This window comes from Agelaius phoeniceus, chromosome 3, assembly GCF_051311805.1.
Source record: "Agelaius phoeniceus isolate bAgePho1 chromosome 3, bAgePho1.hap1, whole genome shotgun sequence".
Lineage (NCBI taxonomy): Eukaryota > Metazoa > Chordata > Aves > Passeriformes > Icteridae > Agelaius > Agelaius phoeniceus.
This window is the reverse complement of record NC_135267.1, coordinates 9,415,885-9,438,512: the sequence shown is the minus strand read 5'-3', so window position 1 is coordinate 9,438,512 and position 22,628 is coordinate 9,415,885. Positions and strand designations below refer to the sequence as shown.

Here is a 22,628-nt window from a genome sequence, read left to right as displayed (position 1 = left end):
TTATTCATCAGTACTTTTAAAAAGACACATGATTACTGGCCTTTATAGCTTCCACTGACATAGGAATGTTTATTAAACATAGCTGAGCACTGTTTAGATGTTAAGAGTCAATATTCATCAGTTTATAATGAAAACTTGGAAGCATATTCTGAAGTTGAAATGTGTAAGGGAAAGTGTTACACAAGAAGGAAGCTCTGTCAGTAAGACAGTCATATTTCATGGAGTGCCTTTTGTTTAATATGAATTGTGCAATACCTTTTGGCACACTGCCTTTTTTCCTCTCATCATTGACAGACTTCTGTCTCCTCTTCAGCCTGTGATCAGCTGTCCCTTGGGGTGGCAGCCATCTTCGGACCATCCCACAGCTCCTCAGCCAACGCCGTGCAGTCCATCTGCAACGCCTTGGGAGTTCCGCACATCCAGACCCGCTGGAAACATCAGGTGTCAGACAACAAGGACTCCTTCTATGTCAGCCTCTATCCGGATTTCTCTTCACTCAGCCGTGCCATCCTTGACCTTGTGCAGTTCTTCAAGTGGAAAACAGTTACTGTTGTTTACGATGACAGCACTGGTAAGGCCAAAGCATCAGGCTGTGTGCACATCTATTCACATACACAAAGAGAGGGAGGAAGGGTGTCACTACTCATATTTCATAATTTAAGAAATCTTTAATAGTTTGCAAGAATTTTACGGGTAAGGCAGTGTACAACAAATAATGTGGACTTATTAGCATAAGTATTCTCATAAGTATGCTTCAGTTGCTGAATTATGTGTGTTTGAGCTCACAGCTGTCAATAAATTGGTCACACTCTGTCTGTGTTTTCTGCAGTGTCTTAACAGTTGCTAACAGCTATGTCTTTTGATTTTCCTTAAAATTTAAACTTGGAAGAAAAATATGGTAACTTGAAAAATACACTAGTGTGCTCAGTGAAATAGAAAGCTTAAATTCTGGTGCTGCTTCTGGTGTTGGTTGAGTTTGAAAACAGATGCCATATTTGTTTGGAATTTTAGTATCTGTTTCTTCAGATAGAAGTGAAGAAGGAGCCCTGGTTTCAGCTCCTGGCAGTCGGACCAAAAGGAAGTTTGGAGGCTTGTTTTACAGATGAATTACAGGAGTTAAAATTAATTCCTGAATTTTCCAGCAGAAATATACTAGGTTATTACCTTTCCCTTAGTCATCTTAAAATTTTTTTTTGCCTTTCAGTTTCACCTTGACAGTAGTACCTTTGAAAAATGCTGTAAAACTTACATTTCATTTGAGGTCTAGTGGTGGTTAGAAATAAGACTTTAGTTAAGAGGAAAATATCACTGTAATGGGAGATAGAAGGAAGGTGCTTGGCCAAAGAAGACATATTAAATCTTATGGGAAATGCTGGTAACTTCTTCCATGCTGGCTGATCCATCATTGTCATGAAAAGAGCATAGGGAGCCTCAAATTCTTCTTGTGGTTCATTGAACTGGAAGGCGGTTGATGTGCTCATTACATGATGCTACTCTCTATCCAAATCTGAAATAAAAAAATAGGATCAGGAAACAAAGTGAGGCTACCTGTAGGGAAGACTAACTGTGCTAGATAAACAGCAGGTACCACACCAGGACAGAAGACCTACTTGCGTTCAAGCTCAGATAAGATGGATGAGTAGCTACCAAAACATGAGGAGGGAGCAGAGAAAATGGTGCATAAAAGTGTTTATAACTGATATTTTCCTTTACGTAAAAGAAAAAAAAAATCGTAAGGCAGGGACATTTAGAGGCTGCTTCATTACAAGTTTGTGGGCTGGTCTTACCAAAGGTTTCAGGTAATCAAACTTTTGATTTAAGCTTTAAAATCAAACTACAGCTTTATAGACCTAAGGCAAGCAATATGTAGCTTGTTTGGTTTCTTTTTTTCCCTCTCTGTTTTTTTTTCTAAATTTTTATCTATTATTCTTCTGAAATAGGAAGGGAAGCTAAATCCTCAAATTTTAACCAAATTATGATAGAAATAAGTGAGTTGTGGTGATTAAGGTTTGTGCAAATTTGAGATATTTCACATTGATTAAAATCCTTTGGAGCCTAGCTCTTTTTTCAAGAACAGGTTATCTCTTAAAAAAGTCAATTCCATTAGAAAATTCATGTCTTAATACTTTGAAACTGCTTTGCTCAATAATGTCAAGTAATTCTCTACTGTCCAAGAAAAGGTAAACCAAAAGAATACTTCGTGTTTAATGATCTCTTCATATCCAGAGATATATTGTTGGCAGCCTTGATAGGCCTGATCTCAATAAATCATGTTTTGAAGGCAGGACATAAATAGAAATGGGAAAGAAAATTAAAAAGAAGGTTTTCTTGTATATATTTTGATCTACTTGTTCTACTTGGTAATACTGTTAATATTTGAGAGAGACAAAACCCCAAACATAACCTCTTTTAGAAAAATTTAAAGTAAAATTCACAATGAATTATTAGATTGAGTTATTTAATCTATTTGAAAAGCATAAAGACTTGTTCCAGGATATAATCTCTTTAAAATGATATTTCTTTCTGGAGTGGCCAGGCCCTTTATATTGTAAGAGTGGTTGCTCCCGTAATCTCATCTACAATATTTCTTGTTTTTCTCTTGAAATCTCTTTCTGTCTGAAGAGGCAGGAAAAAACCCCAGTCTGTTTTAAAAAGGTTATCCTCTGTCTTTTATTGTGGTGTTTTCTGTAAAGTGAACTTAAATTCTACTTTTTAAAGACTGTCAACTTCTCTTTGTTAGTATCATCTCCTATGGATAATTCCAGGACTTTAAAAGCAAATGACACTGCTGGGAAGTGCCCAGCATCACTTGCCTTTGAAGCACATACAGGAACAACTCTGAGCTATGGGAAACTATTAGTCTTAAAGAAGCAGATTTTATATATCTGTTGGAGTTTAAGTGCAAACTGGTGGTTTTTGAGGCAGGAGAGAGGAACCTTTTGAAAGGAAGTAGTCACTTGATCTTGGGAAGTGGCTCTCTCCTGTCATAGGGTAAGACAAATCTTCAGTTATGAGTCTGGGACTGGAGCTCAATATGATGTTTCAACTAAGATTTAGAAATTGTGTTGTATGACTTGTGCCATTTTAAGACCTAATTACAAATCATTAAAATGAAGGCAATGAATGCAAAATATTTATCACTGTTTATGTCTGTTTTGTCCATTTGATCAGTGATTCCTTAATGAAAGATGGATACAATTCTTAATTTCTTTTTTCTTTGTTTCTCTTTTAATCACCTACATTTTGCACTCTTTTATTGGATGGTTGTTGAGGATGATGATATCTGCCTTTTTAAATGATGATTTTAGAGCTATGGATTTCCTTTATCTGAATGGACAATTCCCCAGAGGCTATGCTGGTCAAGACAATAATTTGTTGGTATAGCAGCTACAGTGATAATTTAATTGCTAAAACTAATATTTTTTGGAGATTCATATTTGCTTTATGTATTTTTAGTAGTATTGTAAACATGGATACAAAAGCAGCTGATACTTTTATTATAGAGAGGAAGAAAAGGTATAAAGCATGCATAAACTAGGTCTGGATACTTCTCCAAGAAATTATCAATTTCCCACATGACCTGCAAGATGGCAGGTTGACTCTGAGGAAAAGCATGATTTCATGTGATAAATATATTCTAAAAATATGTTTATCTCCTTAAATATTAGGGCTCAGTTTATTGAATTTTCTAAGGAATTGCTCATGTTTAGTAATAATAAAGGAGAGATCACCTGCTTCAGAGCTAAAAAAAAAATTGTGTCCATGTTCTTCATCTCAGTGTGGGATATATCTTCTAGGGTAAAAACAAATGGTAAAAGCTGTGTGGTTATTTGACACTTTGCAGCCAGTAAAAGGCCATGTTAACTCTAGTGTCACTACCAGAGGTATGCTAGAGACCAATACTCCAAGTGCACAGTCCAACTGCCCCTGGACAGTGGGGACATTGTGTCCAGCTCTATTCAATCCCCCAAGTTTCTGCCTTGTATGAAGGAAAGCCATTTATGTGACTGATCCATGTAAGTGTAGAAGTCCTCCATACTATTTTTTGTGTCTTTCAATCCACAGAGTAGATGCCTTCAAAAAATTAAGGTGAGGTATCCCTGCCTCTGAGGACAGGATTGTAACTAGATGATGTTTAAGGTTCCTTCCAACCCAAACTATTTTATGATTCTGTGAGATGTATGAAATAGATATTTGTATTTGGTCTGGATCTAATTTGATTTGAGATTGGGTGGTATGAAGGTGGTAAAGGGGAAGTCAGTGCTTAGAGCCCAGTTTGAAATAAGAGAGAAAATTTGGAATCCCAGTCTCCCTTTGTAATAATGGAGATTACTGCTAAGAACAGACATTAGTTTGTTGTCTCCCTCTTTAAAGCATTCTCCCTATATTCTCAGAGAAGGAATAGCTGTACATCTTATTCCTAATTTGAGACAAAGGCATAAGTTGTTTTTAATACACTGTGGGTAGCACATGGACCCTGGCCGTGCTTTATGATGCAGAAGTGGCTGAGCCAGAGAAGATGAATGTCTGCAGTTGAGCGTTTGCTCCTCATTTCAGACTCACAGTGCTGGTTTGTTCTGTGCTGATCAGACCTTCCTGGTGTTCACGAGTGTGCAATGAGGAATGCAAGATCGCTTGCCACAGGAGAAAATAGAGATTGTGCCATGCTGAAATAGGTACAGGGAAGTTTCTAGAGGGATATGATCAATAACAGTGGAGTGAGCAAAGATCAGGTTGGGTACAGTGTAATAAGGAAGACTCAAGACTGTACAAATAAGATGAAGTAGATGAATAAACTAGAGAGGTTAATTCTACCTTGACTCGGTAAAAAGAGATGCAGTTTTTACTGGGGAGATATGGTAATAGAAATAAAAATGAACGTAGAATGGACAAAGGTTTTAATATTATAATAAAGCCTCTACCCTGGTAGAATTGTATGGCGTAGGTATTGTTGCACTAAGTAGATGGGTTTTTTCTTTCAGGAAATTAGAAATGTGTGAGTCCTTTTTTTGTGGATCTCTGGTTTAAGAGTCCTGCACTGACTTTCATTATTTTAATTTTTTTCTTTTACATTAAATAATAGCTACTTTCTGCTTCCTTCTTTGATTTAATTTCCTTTTTTTTCTATCAAGACTTTTTTTTAATATAGCCCATATTTGTACAGGCAAAAAAATTGTAGTAAGGCTCTAAAACATTTTTCTTGCTAAAAAAGATAAATATTGCTTCTTTTGGTCATTTTAAATGGAAAAGCGTATTTCTTTTAACTAGGATTTCGTGTTAAAAAACAAATGCGGAAACAGACAAAACTCCAGCAAAAATCCACCCCCCCCCCCCAAAAAAAAGAAAAAAACATCAACAAAATAAAAAAAACAAACAAAAAAAACCCCAAAAATAAACAACAAAACAACCAAAACCCAAAACCCAAATCTAAAAAACCTCCTAGCAGGATGTAATGAGGGGCCGGTTAGTTTTTTTTCTCCCTTAAAGTAATTTATGGTCTCTTTGTTAATTAAATTCCACTAAACTGTCCCTGGACACTAATTAAGTCCTTTCAGATTTACAGATTTGCTACAGTCAATTGTTTTTACGAAAGAAAAGTGGAAAAATGACAATATGTTTGTCATCTGCATGTCCTAATGGATTTAATTGGTCTCAAAACAATAACTTAATTTTGAGTATGTATTCTAATCTCTGTGCTGAAGAAAACAGACTAGGCAAACTGTAAATAAGTTTTTTAATTACAGACAATTAAAAAAAAGAGAAAAATGCATGAATAATTAGATGATGAGCTCTTAAATTGTAGAAGCACTTGTAGAGATATCAATATATTGATACTTTTATATATCAACAGAAGAAGTTGATATAAACAGCATTCTGGATATTTTTTCTTAATTAACTTTTGTTTTGGTCTTGAGTGAATGAGTATAAACACCAAAAATCTGTTACATCCATTAACAGAAGCCAAACTAAATGCTGAAAAATTATTTCAGAAATAAAAATGTTTTGTGTTGGTCTTTAGCAGTGAATCCTGTGCTTTAACTGAAATGAAGGAAGTTGAAAGATGTCATTTTGTTGCTATATTTACTCTAGTATGCAGGTGGCATTGATTTGTAATAAAATGACAATTTTTTTCTTGGGACTGGTATTAAAATTCCCATTATCTAATTACTGCTGTATTTGGTGTTATTTTGGCCTCATCTTGATTTTGTGGGCAGTTATGGCTCTCAGAATCAAAATATTATTAAGGTACTTGAATGTGTCTTGAGTAGGCCAACGAGGCTGGCGAAAGGGCTGGAAGGCTTGATGTCCTATGAGGACTGTGGGATATCAATATATATCAACAGAACAAGTTGATAACTAGGAACATTTAGGTTAGAACAAAATAACAGGTGTCCTTGAAAGGCATGGGAAAATCCACCTAATGAGTTTGGTGGTTTGTTGGTGTTTTTTGTGGGTGGTGGTTTTTTTAAATTTTGTTTTGGTTTGGTTTTTTGTTTTCTTTTTTTCTTTTGTTTTGGTTTTGTTTGTTTGTATGTTTTTTATTATCATTAATTTTTATTCTTTAATTTTTTCAACATCAATGTTTTCATACTGATCTTAGACAGAACAGAAAAAGAAAAGACAGATAAGGGTAATCTTCAAAAGTCTCTATCAGGACTATTTACTACCACTGGTGCTAATGTCTCTATCAAATGTGCAGAAAAATTAAATTATAAATGAATATTAAGTTATTCCACTGCCATTGATACTGATTTCTCAAATTGGATTTATGTTTATTTTATGTATAGATGAAAACTCTATCTAATTGCATCCATGTGTACTTTGGTATATTTATAATGTTTTGACTTGTGCAGTTTTAGCTAGCATTTATTCTGGTTCTATGAAGCAGATGCAGAATTTAGAGTACTGGTTGCTTATGAATGGCTAGGTGGGTATTTTATTCTGCAAATGAATAAATTTTTGTATAAATAATATCAAAGATAGCAATTGGGGTGCATGGCTTAGCACAGAATGCTAAATGGAACTAATTAATTCCTAATTTGTGCATTATCAATTAACAGTTATTCTGTGTTGCTTTAGTGGAATGAATGAAATGAGTACCTAAAGTAGGGTTATATTTACCAATGTGAACAAAGTAGACTTGAAGCTTCCCATGCATATAAACTGGAATGGCATGTAGTTCTGTTCCACATCTTTTCAATCACCAGTTCAGAGAGGTTACAGCATTTGTAGCACTTTTACTGAACATTTTTATGGAGGAAAAAAGACTTTTAAGCCTTCTTTAATAAATTCAAATTTAGTAAAATTATAATAATTAATAACACGAATAATTTGGACAATGAGGGAATATTATCCTGAATGATTATATATTCCATAAAGTTTTTTAAATACAGAGTGTTTCAAGTGCTGTGCACAGTAGTTTCACGGGAAGTTTCAATTAGTAGTTTTGTGCTAAACCTGATTGTGGTATTTGGATGTAGCTGGCTAGTGTATTCCTTTACTAAGACAGTTATTGCACATTTATTCTGTAAAGTCCAGAAATATTTTTTCTAGTGTTATATCAATATATCAGTAATATGGAGGATGTTGTGAAGTTAAAATTTCACTTTCAAGCACTTTTAGTCCTTATGCAGATGTTCACGATTACTTTAGCTAGTTGTCTGAAGAAAAAGTGTTCAATTCTGTTATTCTTTTATGGCAAACTGGCCTGTAATTGTTCTTTGAGAATAACTCTGTACAGTTTCCATTTAATTTTTTTAAAAGCAAAGTAAATGTTAACAAGTTAACAAAATGCATGATTCTAGCCCATCTTTCAGGAAAACATGTTGCTACAGCTCTCACCCATATTTTGACCAATAATTGAATTTGAACGTACTGCAATAAGACTCAGTGTCACAAAAACAAATCTAGGGATTTAAAATAAATAAGTTTCAAAAGTACATAATATGTTTTATAGTATTTTTCTATAAGCCTAAGGAACAGAGGTGGAGATAATATTTCCATAAGTTATAACAATTAACATATTTCAAATAGTGCTTTAATTGTTTTGCTAATGTGGGTTTGAAGAAACTTAAGAATTTAAACCTTACAGAAAACTGCCTAGGGAACTTCTTATCAAAAGAATTGTTTCATGAAGACTGGAAATTTTTTTTATATTAAATATTTATATTTAAATATTTATATATTTTATATTTTATATATCCCAAATTCAGAAATATATGATAGGAAAACTAAGTGAAAAATGAAGAGGAAAACTGAGACAAGATCAGTTTCACATTCCTGTCTGGGGCATACAAGAATGTGAAACTTTAAGATTTATCCAAACTACAGTACAGTTTTACTCTTATTTCATATTACATACTTTAGTAATAGTAAAGTAAAAGGATTCCATATTTTATCCTCTGGCTGGGAGAACACTGTGAAATATACTTGTGATGTCAGTCCCTTCATGAATTGCTGCGTCACTCTCAGTTCAAATATTACTGTCTTCATTCATTTCAGCTTCAATTAGAGAGTTTTTTTCTCTCTTGCACTCTTACCAGTTCCTTTCTTTTAAAGCAAAAATGAAACTGCTTTTGTTTCCAAGAGTAAATGTGCTAAGCTGGTGTAAATTCTGTCTGAGGATGTTCATTTATGCGTCTTTTCAAGTTAAGATAATTTTAGAATTGCTAACTTGTTGTATTGCTTCTTTTGTCATTCATTCTGACATCTTTGACAAAATCTTTTATCTTTTGACAGTAGTATAGCTCTTTTTTTTCACTCTTTACCCTCATTAAATTACACTGCTCATACATCATCCACTTGAGAGATCATATTTCATACAATTATGATAATTAATTTGAAATGCCCAGGACTGTTAATTCTTATTGCTGTCACCATCATAATACTGAATTAATGATAAAACTTTATGAAAATGTTCAAAAAAACGTATTTAGAAAACAGAATAGCAACAACATTTCAAATCAGTCATATCATAACAAAGCATTTGACATAATAGAGCATAAATGTCAAATGTAGCTGGAGACTAGAAAAAGATGGCAAATCTAATATATTAATAAGGCATAATGTTGTCTTAATTTTCGGCATTTCCTTCAATTATGATATTTTTTCTTATATTTTCACACATTATATGCAAAGATGAGGAAGGGATGGACAGGACTCAGTTTTTTATTTATTTTTTTCTAGTTGCCGTATGCTGCATCTGATAAGTACTCAGGTGGCATAAGAAAAAGTTTAATGGTGATCTTCAAGATCAAAACTGTTTCATGAACTGAAGGTCTTTTCTGAACTTTAGTAGCACATCAATTCTCTCTTGTGGAACTATATGAGATGGGGTAGAGGGCTTTTTTCACTGCAGTACTGCAAAGCCTTTATTAGAAAAGAATTGTTACTGGAAATAAGCTGAATTGGGATTGGCTATTTGCAACTATAAAAGATGTTTGCACCCATGCTCTGATGTGCTTGCTTAGCATATTTAAGGAAAACAATAAAGCTGATTATTGCCTTGCTCTTCAGTTACAGCTGGTTATGCTGAAACAGCAGTACAATGGATTTAACATTCTGATGCTTAGACCCAAGATGCAGAAAAATTAAGTGATATGCACAGTATCAGAATAGAAATCTTGACTGTCTATGGAGTTAAACCTAGATCCATGGTTTTCTTGTTCAGTGATTTTTTTTAACCCTAAAACTAGTCTGTTCTATAGATGCTATTTTAGTAATTGCAACTTCAGTATTAGTCATGAATATAATTTTAAACACTTCTCCTTTCCTGTACTAAGTAACTGTTTAAAATTTATTATATTTTTTTAGTCTAAAAAAAAGGGGGATTGGGATTTTAGTTTGGGTTGGTTTTTATTTTTTTCTGGCCTATTCTAGACACTTATAAATTTTTTCACAATAATGAGATTTGTATTTCAAATGCATATACATACCTGCACAGACATGTGTAATTAAAAATACAGTTCTGCCTTTTTTTTGTTGTTTGCTTGTTTTAGAAAGGAGAATTTTTCTCAGATACTGAGAATTGGAACAGGCTGTCCAGAGAGATGGTGGGGTCACCATTCCTGGAAGTTTTCAAAGAAATTACTTGGTACTTAGTGCTGTGCTTGAATTGGTGCGGTGGTCTTTGGTCAAAGGTAGGGCTCTGTGATCTTGGATAATGTTTCTATGATTCTATTCTATTACACAGTCTAGGAAAAAGAAAGTCAGAAGAAAACTACCTAGCGTGAAACGTTTTCTCTGATTACTGGCATGGCTGCCATCCAAGAAATAGTTTTCAAATGTATTTTCAGTAGGAAATAATGTAACTTTTATTTGCCCTCTGATACTCAATGGTCCAGAACTGCCTTTCAGGGTAACTAGTACTTTTAGTTAGTGATATGCTCAAAAGAACTATATTACCAAAATCCCCCACCCTTTCCTTCCCCTCTTCTCAAGAATCCCAACTTGATCAAATTATTTTTTTCCTAAAGCATAAACTGCTGCAATGTAAATTCTTTGAATGCGTTTGTATAGCCAAAAGGCCACATATGGGCAATGTGGCATTTGGAATTAATTCCTTAAGATATGATAGAACATGTCCATATATTCTAAGGTTGTCCTGATTTATAAACAGTGGTTTGCATCTCTTTTGTACCTCTGAGGAAGAGTTTGGTGAGTAGTCACACTGTATGGTTTGATAAGGAGATAGGGACATAGGTATAGGTAGTTGGACATTGCGCTCACTTTCTACATCTGCACTTTTCCCCCAGAAGGAAATTATGTCATACAAATACACCTCCAGAACTCATTTGAGAAAATACTACTATTATCATGGATGATTCTTGTGTATTGGCTTGCCCTCATTAATCTAATTTTTAAATTTTCAGCTAAAGACATTTGAAACAGAACAGCTATACTTTTGACAAAGGGCTTGTTAAATAGAATTTTCTTAAAAGTCAGTTACCAGACACATTTCCTTCTTTTTACTGATATAGTACTATTGTTTCCCTTGTAGAAGTCACATTTAACAGCAAAATAAGTCAACATAATATTATATTGAACTCCTCTTCATGTCCCTGCCTTTAATCATAGCACATTTTAAATATTGTAAGTTGCAAATGGCATCAGACTCTAATGGATTAATACTTATAAAATATATACATGCATACACATATACTATTTGGATTGTTCTCCAACCCTTTAACTATGAGATGGAAAAATCCTGCTAAAATGTTGGACTCTAAAGCTACTAATAAGAAGCTGCATTAATTATGAAAAGACAATTGTTTTTTCTGGACTACATATCTTAGAACTTTTTCCATTAAAGAAACCATTGCTACTGTATTTAAATGGGATTAAATATAACTGGTGATCATTTTAAGGATGCTTTACACTGCTGGAATTGAGTGACATGATCTTAATGTACTACAAACCCTGAATATGAATAAATATGAAAGGTCCATCAAGCTATCTTTTTCCTTTGTCTCTATTTCCTCTGTGCTTTTCTCAATGGTGTTGCTGTATTAGATACAACAGCACAAGGAACACAGAACAGCCCACTGTTAGAAAAACCCTACCAGCTAGTGCAATTCCTTTTTAATCCTTTCACTAGTGATTTTTTTTTAGTTGAAGATGATAAAACTAAACTTTAGAGTTCATGGGTAATCTCTGCAAGTCATTTTGCAGCAATTAACTGTTCCAATTGACGTGAAACATTCTATCAATGCTAATAAACCAGCATTCTCCTCCCTTCTACCCATACCCCTTTCAAAGCCTAATACGCAGTGAGATTTTTCTGAGACATAACTAAAATAACTGGGCAGGGGGTTGTCAGGGAAGGAGAAGAGTACAGAGAGGTGTAAGAAGAAACAACTGCTAAAAATAGAAAGACTGCTTTCTGGCGGTTCTGCAAAGCAGTATATTATTAGTTTTTGAAATTTTTGACATGGTTAAGATAAAGAGTAGCCTTTAAAAGAGCATTAGTGTTTTCTTACAGAAAAAGGTTGATGTGTTCAGCCTATTGCAAAGTGCACTTGCTTGCATTCTTCCTGTGCAGCACAAAGGCAGCATTAATGGGAATGATAAATAGTTTGATGAGCAGGCCAGGTGGCGCAGCAATGGCCTGCAAGACTGCTGAGCTGGAGACAGGTTTTAAAACAAACTTGGGGTTCTTGCTTCCTGGACTGGTTGAAGTTGAACATGTCGAGGAGGTAATGTGATTGATCTCTTTGGAGGAAGATGCCAGCTGGAGAGCTCACAAACTGCTCCTTCAGGATTCTCCTTAACGATGAATTGATGGCAGCTTCTGAAAAGAGTTACTCACACCGCACTCTTCCCAGCCATTCAGAGGTAGGGCTCTAGCACAGTGGCTGCTAAAAGAAGGAATTGAGAGTTTGAAGGGACAGGAAAAAGGTGTCCCTGGTGAAAGAAAATGCAGGAAGTACATTCCCAAAATGCAGCTATTATTTCTATACTGTTGTAAAATAGATTTTTTTTTTTACGGGCTTATACACACAAATGGTTGTATTCTGTTCACTTTGGGGTTTTTTATTTGTTTTTGTTTTGTTTTTCTTGTGGGTTTTTTGTTTGTTTGTTTGCATTTTTGGGGTTTCTTTTGGGTTTTTTTTTCATTATATATGAATCTTGCAAATCCTAGTAAAATAAGAGGTCACCTTTTCATATGAGGACTGCAATTCATATTATATTTTAAAACAATTATTTTAAAATTATTCTACACAAGTGTTCAATTAAAATATTCTAGATATCCTCAAAATCATGGTCAAGAAAAGACTTGTTTTGTTTTTAGCATCATAGCCCTTGTAGTTCTTGAATTATATTCCTCCCTTCATTGGAAGTTCTGATACTCTTCTGATAAGCTATGTATGTGTCCTTTTGAAGCTGTCCCTTACTGATTCAGAAACTTTATTTCTCAGTTCATGATAACTTGTTACTTTTATCCTGCATAACCAGCTTGTTATGACATTTCTTCTGCTGATGTCAGACAACAGCAATGAAACTTTGGTATTATCAGTAGCTTAAGAATTTTAGTCAATGTGTAAATATGTTTGTTTGACTTGAAATGAACAATATGCACAAAGGATAGAAAAATAGAAATTGAGTCCCACAGACAAACTGCACATAGTAGGAACAACCAATCTTCTTTGAGTCTTAGGAATCCCAATCATCCAGATGGAGAAAGTGAAAAAAATAGAAGAAATTTTGGTAACATCTAAAAATGATAGCAAACAATAATTTTTCTGATTACACCTCATGTATTCAGGACTAAATGTTGAGGAGAATAAATAAGGAAGAGCTCATTTTTTGTTACTCCAAGGCATTAGTTTTACTGTAAAAAGCCTTTAAAATTTGATATCTGATAGCTGCGAAAAACTGAACTCCAAACAGTTTGTTACTATAAAGATAGGGGAACAATTTATTTATATCCTACATGTATTGCCTGGTTAGTCCTCAGCTGTTTAGTGTTCTGATCTCCTGGAACTTTTTTGGCCATTGTTACAGCAAAAACTACTCCAGCAGAAGCCAGGATGTTAGGGTATTCAGGAGAAGAGAAGATCAGTGGCAGGCAGGTGTTGGAAAGAAGCCCTTCTATGGTTCGTTCCATAGACGAACCCAAGGGCTGCAAGAACAGGACCTTGTTCTTTTGGTTTATATCTTTCCAGTGCTTAATTTTTAATTTGGTTATGAATAATGACCCACTGTTCAATATTTAATCTAGAAAAGATTTTGTTTGTGTATGGTGGTGGTTTTGTTTGTTTGTTTGTTTTTAGATAAATTATTCTGTTCTTTTTCAGGAAATTATTTTGGTGGGTTTTACTTTTCAGTAAAACTAATTTATTCTTTGCACACTTTTAAAAACACAAATGCTACATCCCAAATGGTAGATGCAGTGTACAAGGAAACCTCTAGCCTTTAATTAGTATTTGAAAGAGCCATCTTTTGAAGTATGATCCAGAACTGGAATCAGTTCCCTCTGATCTCAGCTCCCACTAATGCCTGAATGGGAAAATCCTGCTTCTCAACATTTTACCAGAGAAATAAAAAGTATCAGAGTAAGGTATGCTCAGCACTGTCTGATATTTTTTTGTTCTGTGAGGTGTTTCTCTGCAGCAAGGAGCTGTAGGGTAACTGTGGCAGTGGTACTCTCCACCTGTGACGCACCTTCACAGCAGCGCCCCACACCGCGCACGCTCCACAGAGTCGCATGTCGTCACTCCCTTGCAAGTGAGGGGGTTTTGTTTTCCAAAATCATCGTGTTGAGAGCCCAGCAAGCTGGAAACTGTTGAACATATGCCAGTAAAGAATTTATTCCTTATAGTGGGTGGCCAAGTGGACCACTGAAGTGAGTCATTTAGTAGAGTGGAACATGTTTTGTTCCCTGTAATAATCCATCTCAACTTTACAACTTTACTGGTGGCTGGAAACATGATGACATATATATTTTAAAATCTTAAAAATTGATGTACTCACTCTAACTATTACTAAAATTAAATATTCTGCTACATGTAGAAGCTATGAAAAATATTACCCATTGAAAGTTTAAGGTTTATTTTTATTTCACATTGATGAGGACAGGAGAAAAACATATCTTTGAAAAACTTGGAATTTTCTTGTGTCTCAGATTTAATTTATCTTAAAATATATTTTGAGAAATCTCACTGGTTACTATTTGTAATTGACAGTTATTGAAAGCATAAATACTTCTTCCTGTGCTTGCCTGCACATCTGTACTGTCCCAGCACTGAGGTCCAGTCAGTGCATTGCAGAAATATGCATTTGCAGGTTTTCTTCCCCACATTCTCACGCTCAGGTTTCTTTGGTAGCTTTCTACCTTTTGTACTGCCTTCCAATGCGGTACTTTGTTTATTCCTCATCACTTCTTATCACTTCTCTATCAGATACAGAGGTAACCCAGAAGGCAGACACTATCATGGCATTCTCCTTGTCAGACTTTAATTACACTAGTTCCTGCATCTGTCAATCTCCTATTTCAAATTTTGGTGTGATTTTTTCTTTCTCTGAGGTAGTCCAAAAATGATAAAATTTATGAAGATTACAAATTTTTTTTTTTTTTTAATTCTTGTATAGCCCAGTTAGGACCTTTAAGGACTTATGTTCTTGGGTAATTCTCTGGAACAGAACAAAGTTTGGAAGTTTTGAAATCCTTGGGTTTCGCTCACTGCCATTTCCTGAGGTTATCACGGTTAGAGCATAGAGCTAATAGCACCAAGGTTATGGGTTCAACTCCTGTGTGGGCCATTCAGTTAAGAGCTGGACTTGATGGTCTTTGCAGGTTCCTTCCAACTCACAATATTCTGTGGTTATCAAACTAATTAAGCTATATGCTTAATTCATTAGGCTATTGGAAAACAATTACTTCAAAAACTCCTGTAGGCAAGAAAACACTTCTTGCCATGCTGTAACAAATCTTGGACCTACAGTAAAAGACCAAAACTGTATTGTATTGGTGCAACCAGTGGGGATAGATCAAGGGACCTGTCAGTTTGTATTTTCTTACATTTGTTTACAAAAATTTTGTAATCTAAACTTGCTGCAGAAAAAAAAGCAACATCTCTTTTCCTTTTCTTCCTATCCCATTTCAAAGTTTCTTGGCAGCTTAACTGTCCATCCCATCTCCAGAGGTGTAACAAAGGTGATTGGTGTAACACCTGAAAATATGCTTAAAACACGCACATTAGGGACTCTGCCCTTTTGAGTAAGAATGCTTTGAAAGAGCAGTTTGCAGTCAAGAAAGAACAGTTAGTCTTCCCTTTAACATTTGGTATATTAAAAATACTCAGTACTTGTACAGAAAACTTGAACATCATGAATCACTGTAATGTTTCATACAATCAAATTAATTTCAAAGTCACTTCCAAAAACATAGTAAGTTTTGTTCTGGAGTCGTTTTAATTCCAAAACTGGCAGAGTAGTGTAAAGCTACTTCTGTTTCTCGCTGTTCTTGAAAAGTGATTCAGTATAGACATATGAGAAGAGATTTGAGAATGTTATACAGTGGTGAAATGATTCACAACTTTGTATGTAAACTTGATTTATTATTTGGGAGACTGTCTAGTCTGATTAAAAACTATTAGTCTGGAATATGGCTTTAATTGAATTAGAGTAATATGTTCTTCGAAGAGGAATGTCACAGTTGCATGATAAGGCTAGAGGAAGATTTGTCTGTCTGAAGGTAATCCTAAATGAGGCTCCTTATTCTCCATTAATATTAAGGGAAAAGAGACTTGTACTAAAGTGTTGGGAGTACAGATACTTCTTAATTTTTCTTTATAACAACATTTTTGTGTATCAGTTCCAACCAAATGAGAGAGGGAAAAAAATCTGGAAACTTTGAATGCTTATAGTATATTCTCCTGCTAGTAATTCAGGTTCTTGTTGTGATAATTTTCCTGACTCCTGTTTTCTTTAAGGTCTCATTCGATTACAAGAGCTCATCAAGGCTCCATCACGATACAACCTAAGACTAAAAATCCGTCAGTTACCGGCTGACACAAAAGATGCAAAGCCATTGCTAAAGGAGATGAAAAGAGGCAAAGAATTCCATGTAATCTTTGACTGCAGCCATGAAATGGCAGCAGGCATCTTGAAACAGGTAATCCTCATTCTGCTTTAGATGTCTTAATCTTTTTCATCCCTAATAAATAAAAGTATTATCCAGACCTATTGGTATTTAACAAGCAGGGAAATTGTATGTCAGTTTTACTCAGGCCTTACTGAAAATCAGCCAAGGATTTCAGAGGCAGTTTTATTGGTGACACAAAAGGTAGGTGCTTTAATTATGCTTTTATAATGAAAGAGTTTAAATAATTTATGTTCAGGAGGAACATGAAGACATATTAATCTTTCAACTATGAAGAACTGGTACTTTGGAGAATTGATGCTTAAAGCATGGTTTTAAATGCTTGATTAATGTTATTTTATACATCAAATCTTTATGTATGTATGTATTTATATATTTGTTTTTATTTGAGGCCTCTAGGATGTGTATTCCTAATCAGAGACTGATATCTGAACAGTATGTTATCAAAAGACCACTTTGATGTCTTCCATTGAGAGGACAGATGTCACAGACGTTTTATGAAAAATCCTTTCCTTAGGATTTTTTCTCCTGAGAAGCCGAGAGGCCTCAGGAATAAAATGTAAACAGTGGTTATCTGCTGCTGTGGAATGCAACAGGTGGATCTGTGATTGGTTGTTTCTAATTAATGGCCAGTCAGAGTCCAGCTATCTCGGACTCTCTCGGTCAGTCACAAGCTTTTGTTATCATTCCTTTTCTATTCTTAGCTAGCCTTCTGATCAGATCCTTTCTTCTATTCTTTTAGTATAGTTTTAATATATTATATATCATAAAATAATTAATCAAGCCTTCTGAAACATGGAGTCAACATTCTTGTCTCTTCCCTCATCCTGGGACCCCTGTGAACACCATCACAGACAGAATCGATATCTCAGAGCCATATTTGCTTTGCACTAACAATGGAACTGCAAAACACCCAAGTACATTTGGGTTGATGCTTTCAAAATATTGTGCACAGATTAAATGAGTAGGTGAGATACAGCAAAATTCCAAATATTTAACTGGCTCAGAGATGATCTTCCCCATAGTTTTTTAGTTAAGCTATGACTTCCAATAAAGAGGATAGGAGGAATACCTAAACTGAAACAGTATTCTGCACTTCTAATGCATAGCTTTTACTGACTTTAATTCAAGTTTATTCTATGTTTGCTAGAAAACTGCAGGGTCTAAATTGAAAACAAAATGTATTTAAGAGCTGGAAATATGTGTCTCATTAGAGGTACTTACAGGTATTATTGTGGGTATAATTAAAATTGCTAATAAATCTACATGTATAATATAATTTCTTTTCTTTATTGTTCATTGATTGAAAAACTTTTATTAGTTCCTAGTAATTTTAAACCTCTGCTAGTGGTTTTTTCTAAACATAAGCCATCCTAGTTATTCTGGTTGTTTAGACCAAATCATTGAATGTACATTTAATTATTTTAAATATTTAAAATCTAAACAATGCAAATGGGAAATGTGTTGATGGCAATATTAAGCTGCAATACTAACAATAACTCCATTGAGATACATTAGTTATACACTACCTAGAAATTTTTAGGTGAAAAAACTCTTATTTTGCAGTATACAACATTGTGAAAAATGTATGAATAGAGGGAAATGGGAACAAAATTAAAACCATTGTATCTTCAATCATGTCCCAGGACCCAAGAGCGAGCATTAAGCCTCTTTAAATCAAATAGTGGACTGTTTCATCAAAGCACACTGGTTATCCTAAAGATTACAGAGGGAAGATACAGGAAAAAAAATCTTTCATAAATGTTTAGATCTTTATAGTAGATTTTTACTTTTCCATTCTGGTCCTATACTGCAATGCTCTAAATATGCCCAAAATTTGTAGTTTTGAAGCTGAATGTGAGCACTTGCCATTGAAATTGACTCAAGAGGTGTTGAGAATATATTTATTATTTAATGTTAATGTTCCAAATATAGTGTTTAAAAGTGATTATTGAAAAAAATATTTATATATCCATTTCTCAATTATTGACCAATCAGATTTTTTTCCCTGTTAATGGAGGGATGAATCCTGGGACACATGACAAGGAGTTTCATTTTGAGAGGATAATTGGAAAGATTAACAGTGGAGCTGGTGGAAGACTACACAAGTTGAAAATAAAGAAAGCGAAGTACCTTGAGAACCTAGTGAAACAGCAACTACATTTTTCTGGCCAAAAATATGTAATGAAAAGTAAAAAAAAAAAAATCCCATCAATTAGACAAACATACTTCAATTAAGGCGAATCTCATTGTTATCTACATCACCAGGCAACCAGGGAAACCATACATAATTTAAAAGGTTAGGGAAGCACTGTAATAATGAGAACTGAGAAATTAAAATGTTTGAAGAGGAAAAAGAAGTGAGATCTTTAGAGAAGTGAGAAGGTGAAAGCAGGAAGACCTGGAAAAGAGACAGCATCATTGCACAGCAGAATAAGGAACAAGTGTAGGATGTTGTGTAGGGATACTTTGGAGCATGAAAGACTTGACTAGAAGCAGTTTTGATATAGGTGACTGCAAATGTGTCACCTATACACATATAGAGGAAGACATTTTGGTTTTATGAAAAAAAAGTTCTTACAAAAGCTAAGATTATTTGTAGTTTAGAGTTCCTAATGAAGTTGTGATATTTCTTATGGGAATGTGGTTTTCCTGTGTTCGAGACTTTAATTTCTACTGGAACACTGTACTCTAGTTCTAAGTACTGTTGTGGAGTTGTCAGTACATTAGTATAGGCATTCTTTGGAAAAGTGATGTTTTTTCAAAATCTTGTTTAAAATATTATAAAATCTGATTTACAACTTGTGTTTGGATTAGTTTTCGATTTTTTTCTTTTGAAAAGATCATATAGACTATTAATTTCATCATTTTTCAGACAATGTCATAAGTAAAAAGGCTCCTACAGCCTTCAGAATGCTGATAATTCTTTTTAATACAAATTCTGGTATTGTCACAGTAGTATAATTGTGGCCTTCAGTGTCTTTAAGGAGTCCATCTGGTAGCAACTTGGTGAAGAATTCTTTTGATAGTTCCTGGACAGGAAGAAAATACTAAGACAACTTTTGTGAAGATCATGAAGATAAATGCTTTTCTGGGGAAAATGCCCTTAGTGAATAAACATGATGAAACGTAGTTTTTAATCTAAATATTTTTTTTATGCAGTTGAGAGGAAAGCATGAACTTTTAAAATGCACAGTTTATCAAAAACTACTTCGTATTACATAGATGGAAAGAGCGATGAAGGTACTTGAGAGATACCTGAATTTATAAATGATTCTATGGATATTTGTTCATTTTTATTTAAGTAATATCTCTCTTGCTGTTCAGAACTTGACTTGAGAATTTTCTTCCGTGGCTGGAAAAATGTACACATGTATAATATAAGCTTGGCTCCTTCTTTTAAACGCATTCATCAAAATAGAAAAAAATCCTATTAGGTAATTCATTTTAAAGAAAAGGTTCAATAATGAATGAAAATATTGTCGACTCAAATTATGTGTTGTAACTTAATGTATCCATTAGTATGTAAAAATACAAGCCTCTTTCACATTTACTGCACTAAACAGTCCAATAATATTCTTTCTATCAGAAGATCTGGTTCATAAATTCCTTTAATAGTCAGTAATCTTCTCTAACTGCTAAGAAATTACTTGCTTGACCTAATTTTAGCATAATTCCAACCCAATAGCCTCATCTTACTAGTGTTCTTTTGCAGTGTTTCATTTGCCATGTGAGTGTGATAAAAATGTATTATATGGCCTCAGAAACATTAATCTTTTGTTTATTTTTTTCAAGGCTTTAGCTATGGGGATGATGACAGAATACTATCACTATATCTTTACCACACTGGTAAGTGGCTTGTGAAAACATAGTGATGCCATCCAACAAAGACATTACTTTCCTAATTATATTGCTTAACAAAGTGGATAAGGTCTCTCTGGAATGGGGTGTGAGTGCAAGATGTTTCCTTGCTGAGTTTTCTTACTTTCAGTGAAAACTCATCAGGATGGTTTAATTATTTTTCAGCAGTGTGCCCTGAAAACTGATAGACCAGAAAAAAGCATCTGGCTGTGGCACTTTTAACTATCAAGGAGGGTCAAATGTATAATTCATAATTCATTGTTTTATGCATTTTGTCCTTTCTGTCTTTTAGCTGCTTGTATGTGAAGATTAAGACATTTTAAAATTTACTCATATATTCCATATTTTTGATTCAACATTTTACAAGGTAGTTCTTCTCTGTCATATGATTCATGAATAATTTGGTGTGAATCTGAGCAGCATTTTATTTAACAATTCATATGAGCTTTTTAGGCACATGAATTATGCAATATTCTTTGGTGTCCACTGTAAATGTAACTTAGAAGGGATTTGATCTTTCTTGGATCTATCATTTGAAATAAATGAACATTTAAAATGTAATGCCCTTACAAAACAAACATGTATGTGAAGACCTTTTTCCTGCTTATCACAGCCTAACTAAGAGACAATTTAAAAGTTGGTAAAATATTATTCTAGAGACTACAGTCTCCAGATTTGTGCACATTTGTCTGCCTTGAATTTACATTCAATTTTGTCTAATTAGATTGCAGTTCATGATGTTTTTTAAAAGAAAAGCATGAGACAAACGTGAGACAGATGTGCCTTGGCAAAACCATGCTTGAACTGACCCATGTTTAAAATCGCATACATGTTTAAACTCTTATGAAAATAAATCCCTTGTGGTAGGGTAGGAGTCCACCTCAGAAGCACAAAACAGAAGTTCATGTATAGTATTAACATGAAATAGCTAGTTGGATAGAAAGCAAAATAACTTGTGAATTTAAAAGGCACACCCTGAACAAATACCTATCTTATTTTAGAAGAGTAAATTTTTCTGTCACTTACAGATTTAGGATTTCATGCGATAGAATTTCCCTCACTAAATAGATTTCCTGCCATAAAAGTGTATTATAGATGTTTTGAAGGTTTTTTATTCATTTTTAAAAATTTTTGCCATAGATGAAAATTGTTTTTTGAGTACTGTGCTGTCCTTTGGCATTGAATTCTCATCCTTAAAGCTCTGTTTAAAAATCAGAATTTTCTGTCATTCCTATTTACTTATTAAAACATTATATTTTCATGGAGACAAGAGTATTATATTGACTTGGAATTATCAAGAGATAATTTACTGTGCACAAACATATCAGAGATTTTGATTTTGCAACGTAGCTCTGGAACAGAATCAGAATTTGGTTGTTTTTATATATTAATTGCTTCTTACCTGACATGGTGAAAATCCTGTCAAATAAATTTTCCAGTCAGAGTGTTTACAACAGTCTACTGTGTAATCTCCTCTTGATTGATTCAGGATGTAATGCACTGGCTCATTAATACACTGACCTGTGTGCATTTGTAATAAATGCATAATGCTGTGTATATTTATTACATTCCAGTATAAACATAAATGTGTTTGGATTAAAAAATTGCATTCGAGGTACTGACTTCTTGCACAGTAAAAACTGAGAGAATTTTTTAAAGAGAAAGATGTAGTGTAGTTCTTGTTATGTCCAACATTTCCTTTGCAATAAAATGTTTTATTTCTTTAAAAAGAGGATGCGAAGTTATTTTAAATTAATCTTGAAACCTGCATATCTTAGATATTGTGAATGGGAAAGTAAATCATATTACTAACTATGGAATTAAAAATGGGTAGTGATTGATAACTGGGTTGATATTTTTATGGGCTTTGTGATGTTAACAATGGGTGTTGTATTTGGATTTTCTGTAGTACAATATTTGATCTTTAGCTCTAGCCAGTAAACAAAATGGATTCAGACAAGTGTTACACCTAAAGCCAACTGACAGCAAAAATTAAATTAAAAATTAGATGAATGAATACCTATGAATTATGGGGAAAAATTCTATTTTCAATAAATTAAAATTATGTTATAGGGAAGGAATAGATTATGTATAAACTTGATTACATCTTTTTTCCCCCCTGGTCAAAACTTGATCTTAGACCTGAGTTTCCTGAAGTCTAGTA

At 34.0% G+C, this 22,628-nt stretch overlaps 1 protein-coding gene across 6 annotated transcripts in view; it reads left to right on the top strand.

Moving 5' to 3' along the window:
- GRIK2 (glutamate ionotropic receptor kainate type subunit 2) overlaps positions 1-22,628 on the top strand; it is a 359,071-nt gene that overhangs the window by 122,013 nt on the left and 214,430 nt on the right. For 5 of the 6 annotated variants that reach the window (XM_077176547.1, XM_077176545.1, XM_077176546.1 and 2 more), the window contains exons 4-6: positions 314-571; positions 16,434-16,615; positions 20,399-20,452. In XM_077176547.1, coding sequence (XP_077032662.1) covers positions 314-571; positions 16,434-16,615; positions 20,399-20,452 — 494 coding nt within the window. Of the gene's footprint in view, positions 1-294; positions 572-16,433; positions 16,616-20,398; positions 20,453-22,628 lie in introns of all 6 variants that reach the window. The other variant, XM_077176548.1, reaches the window with a different exon arrangement.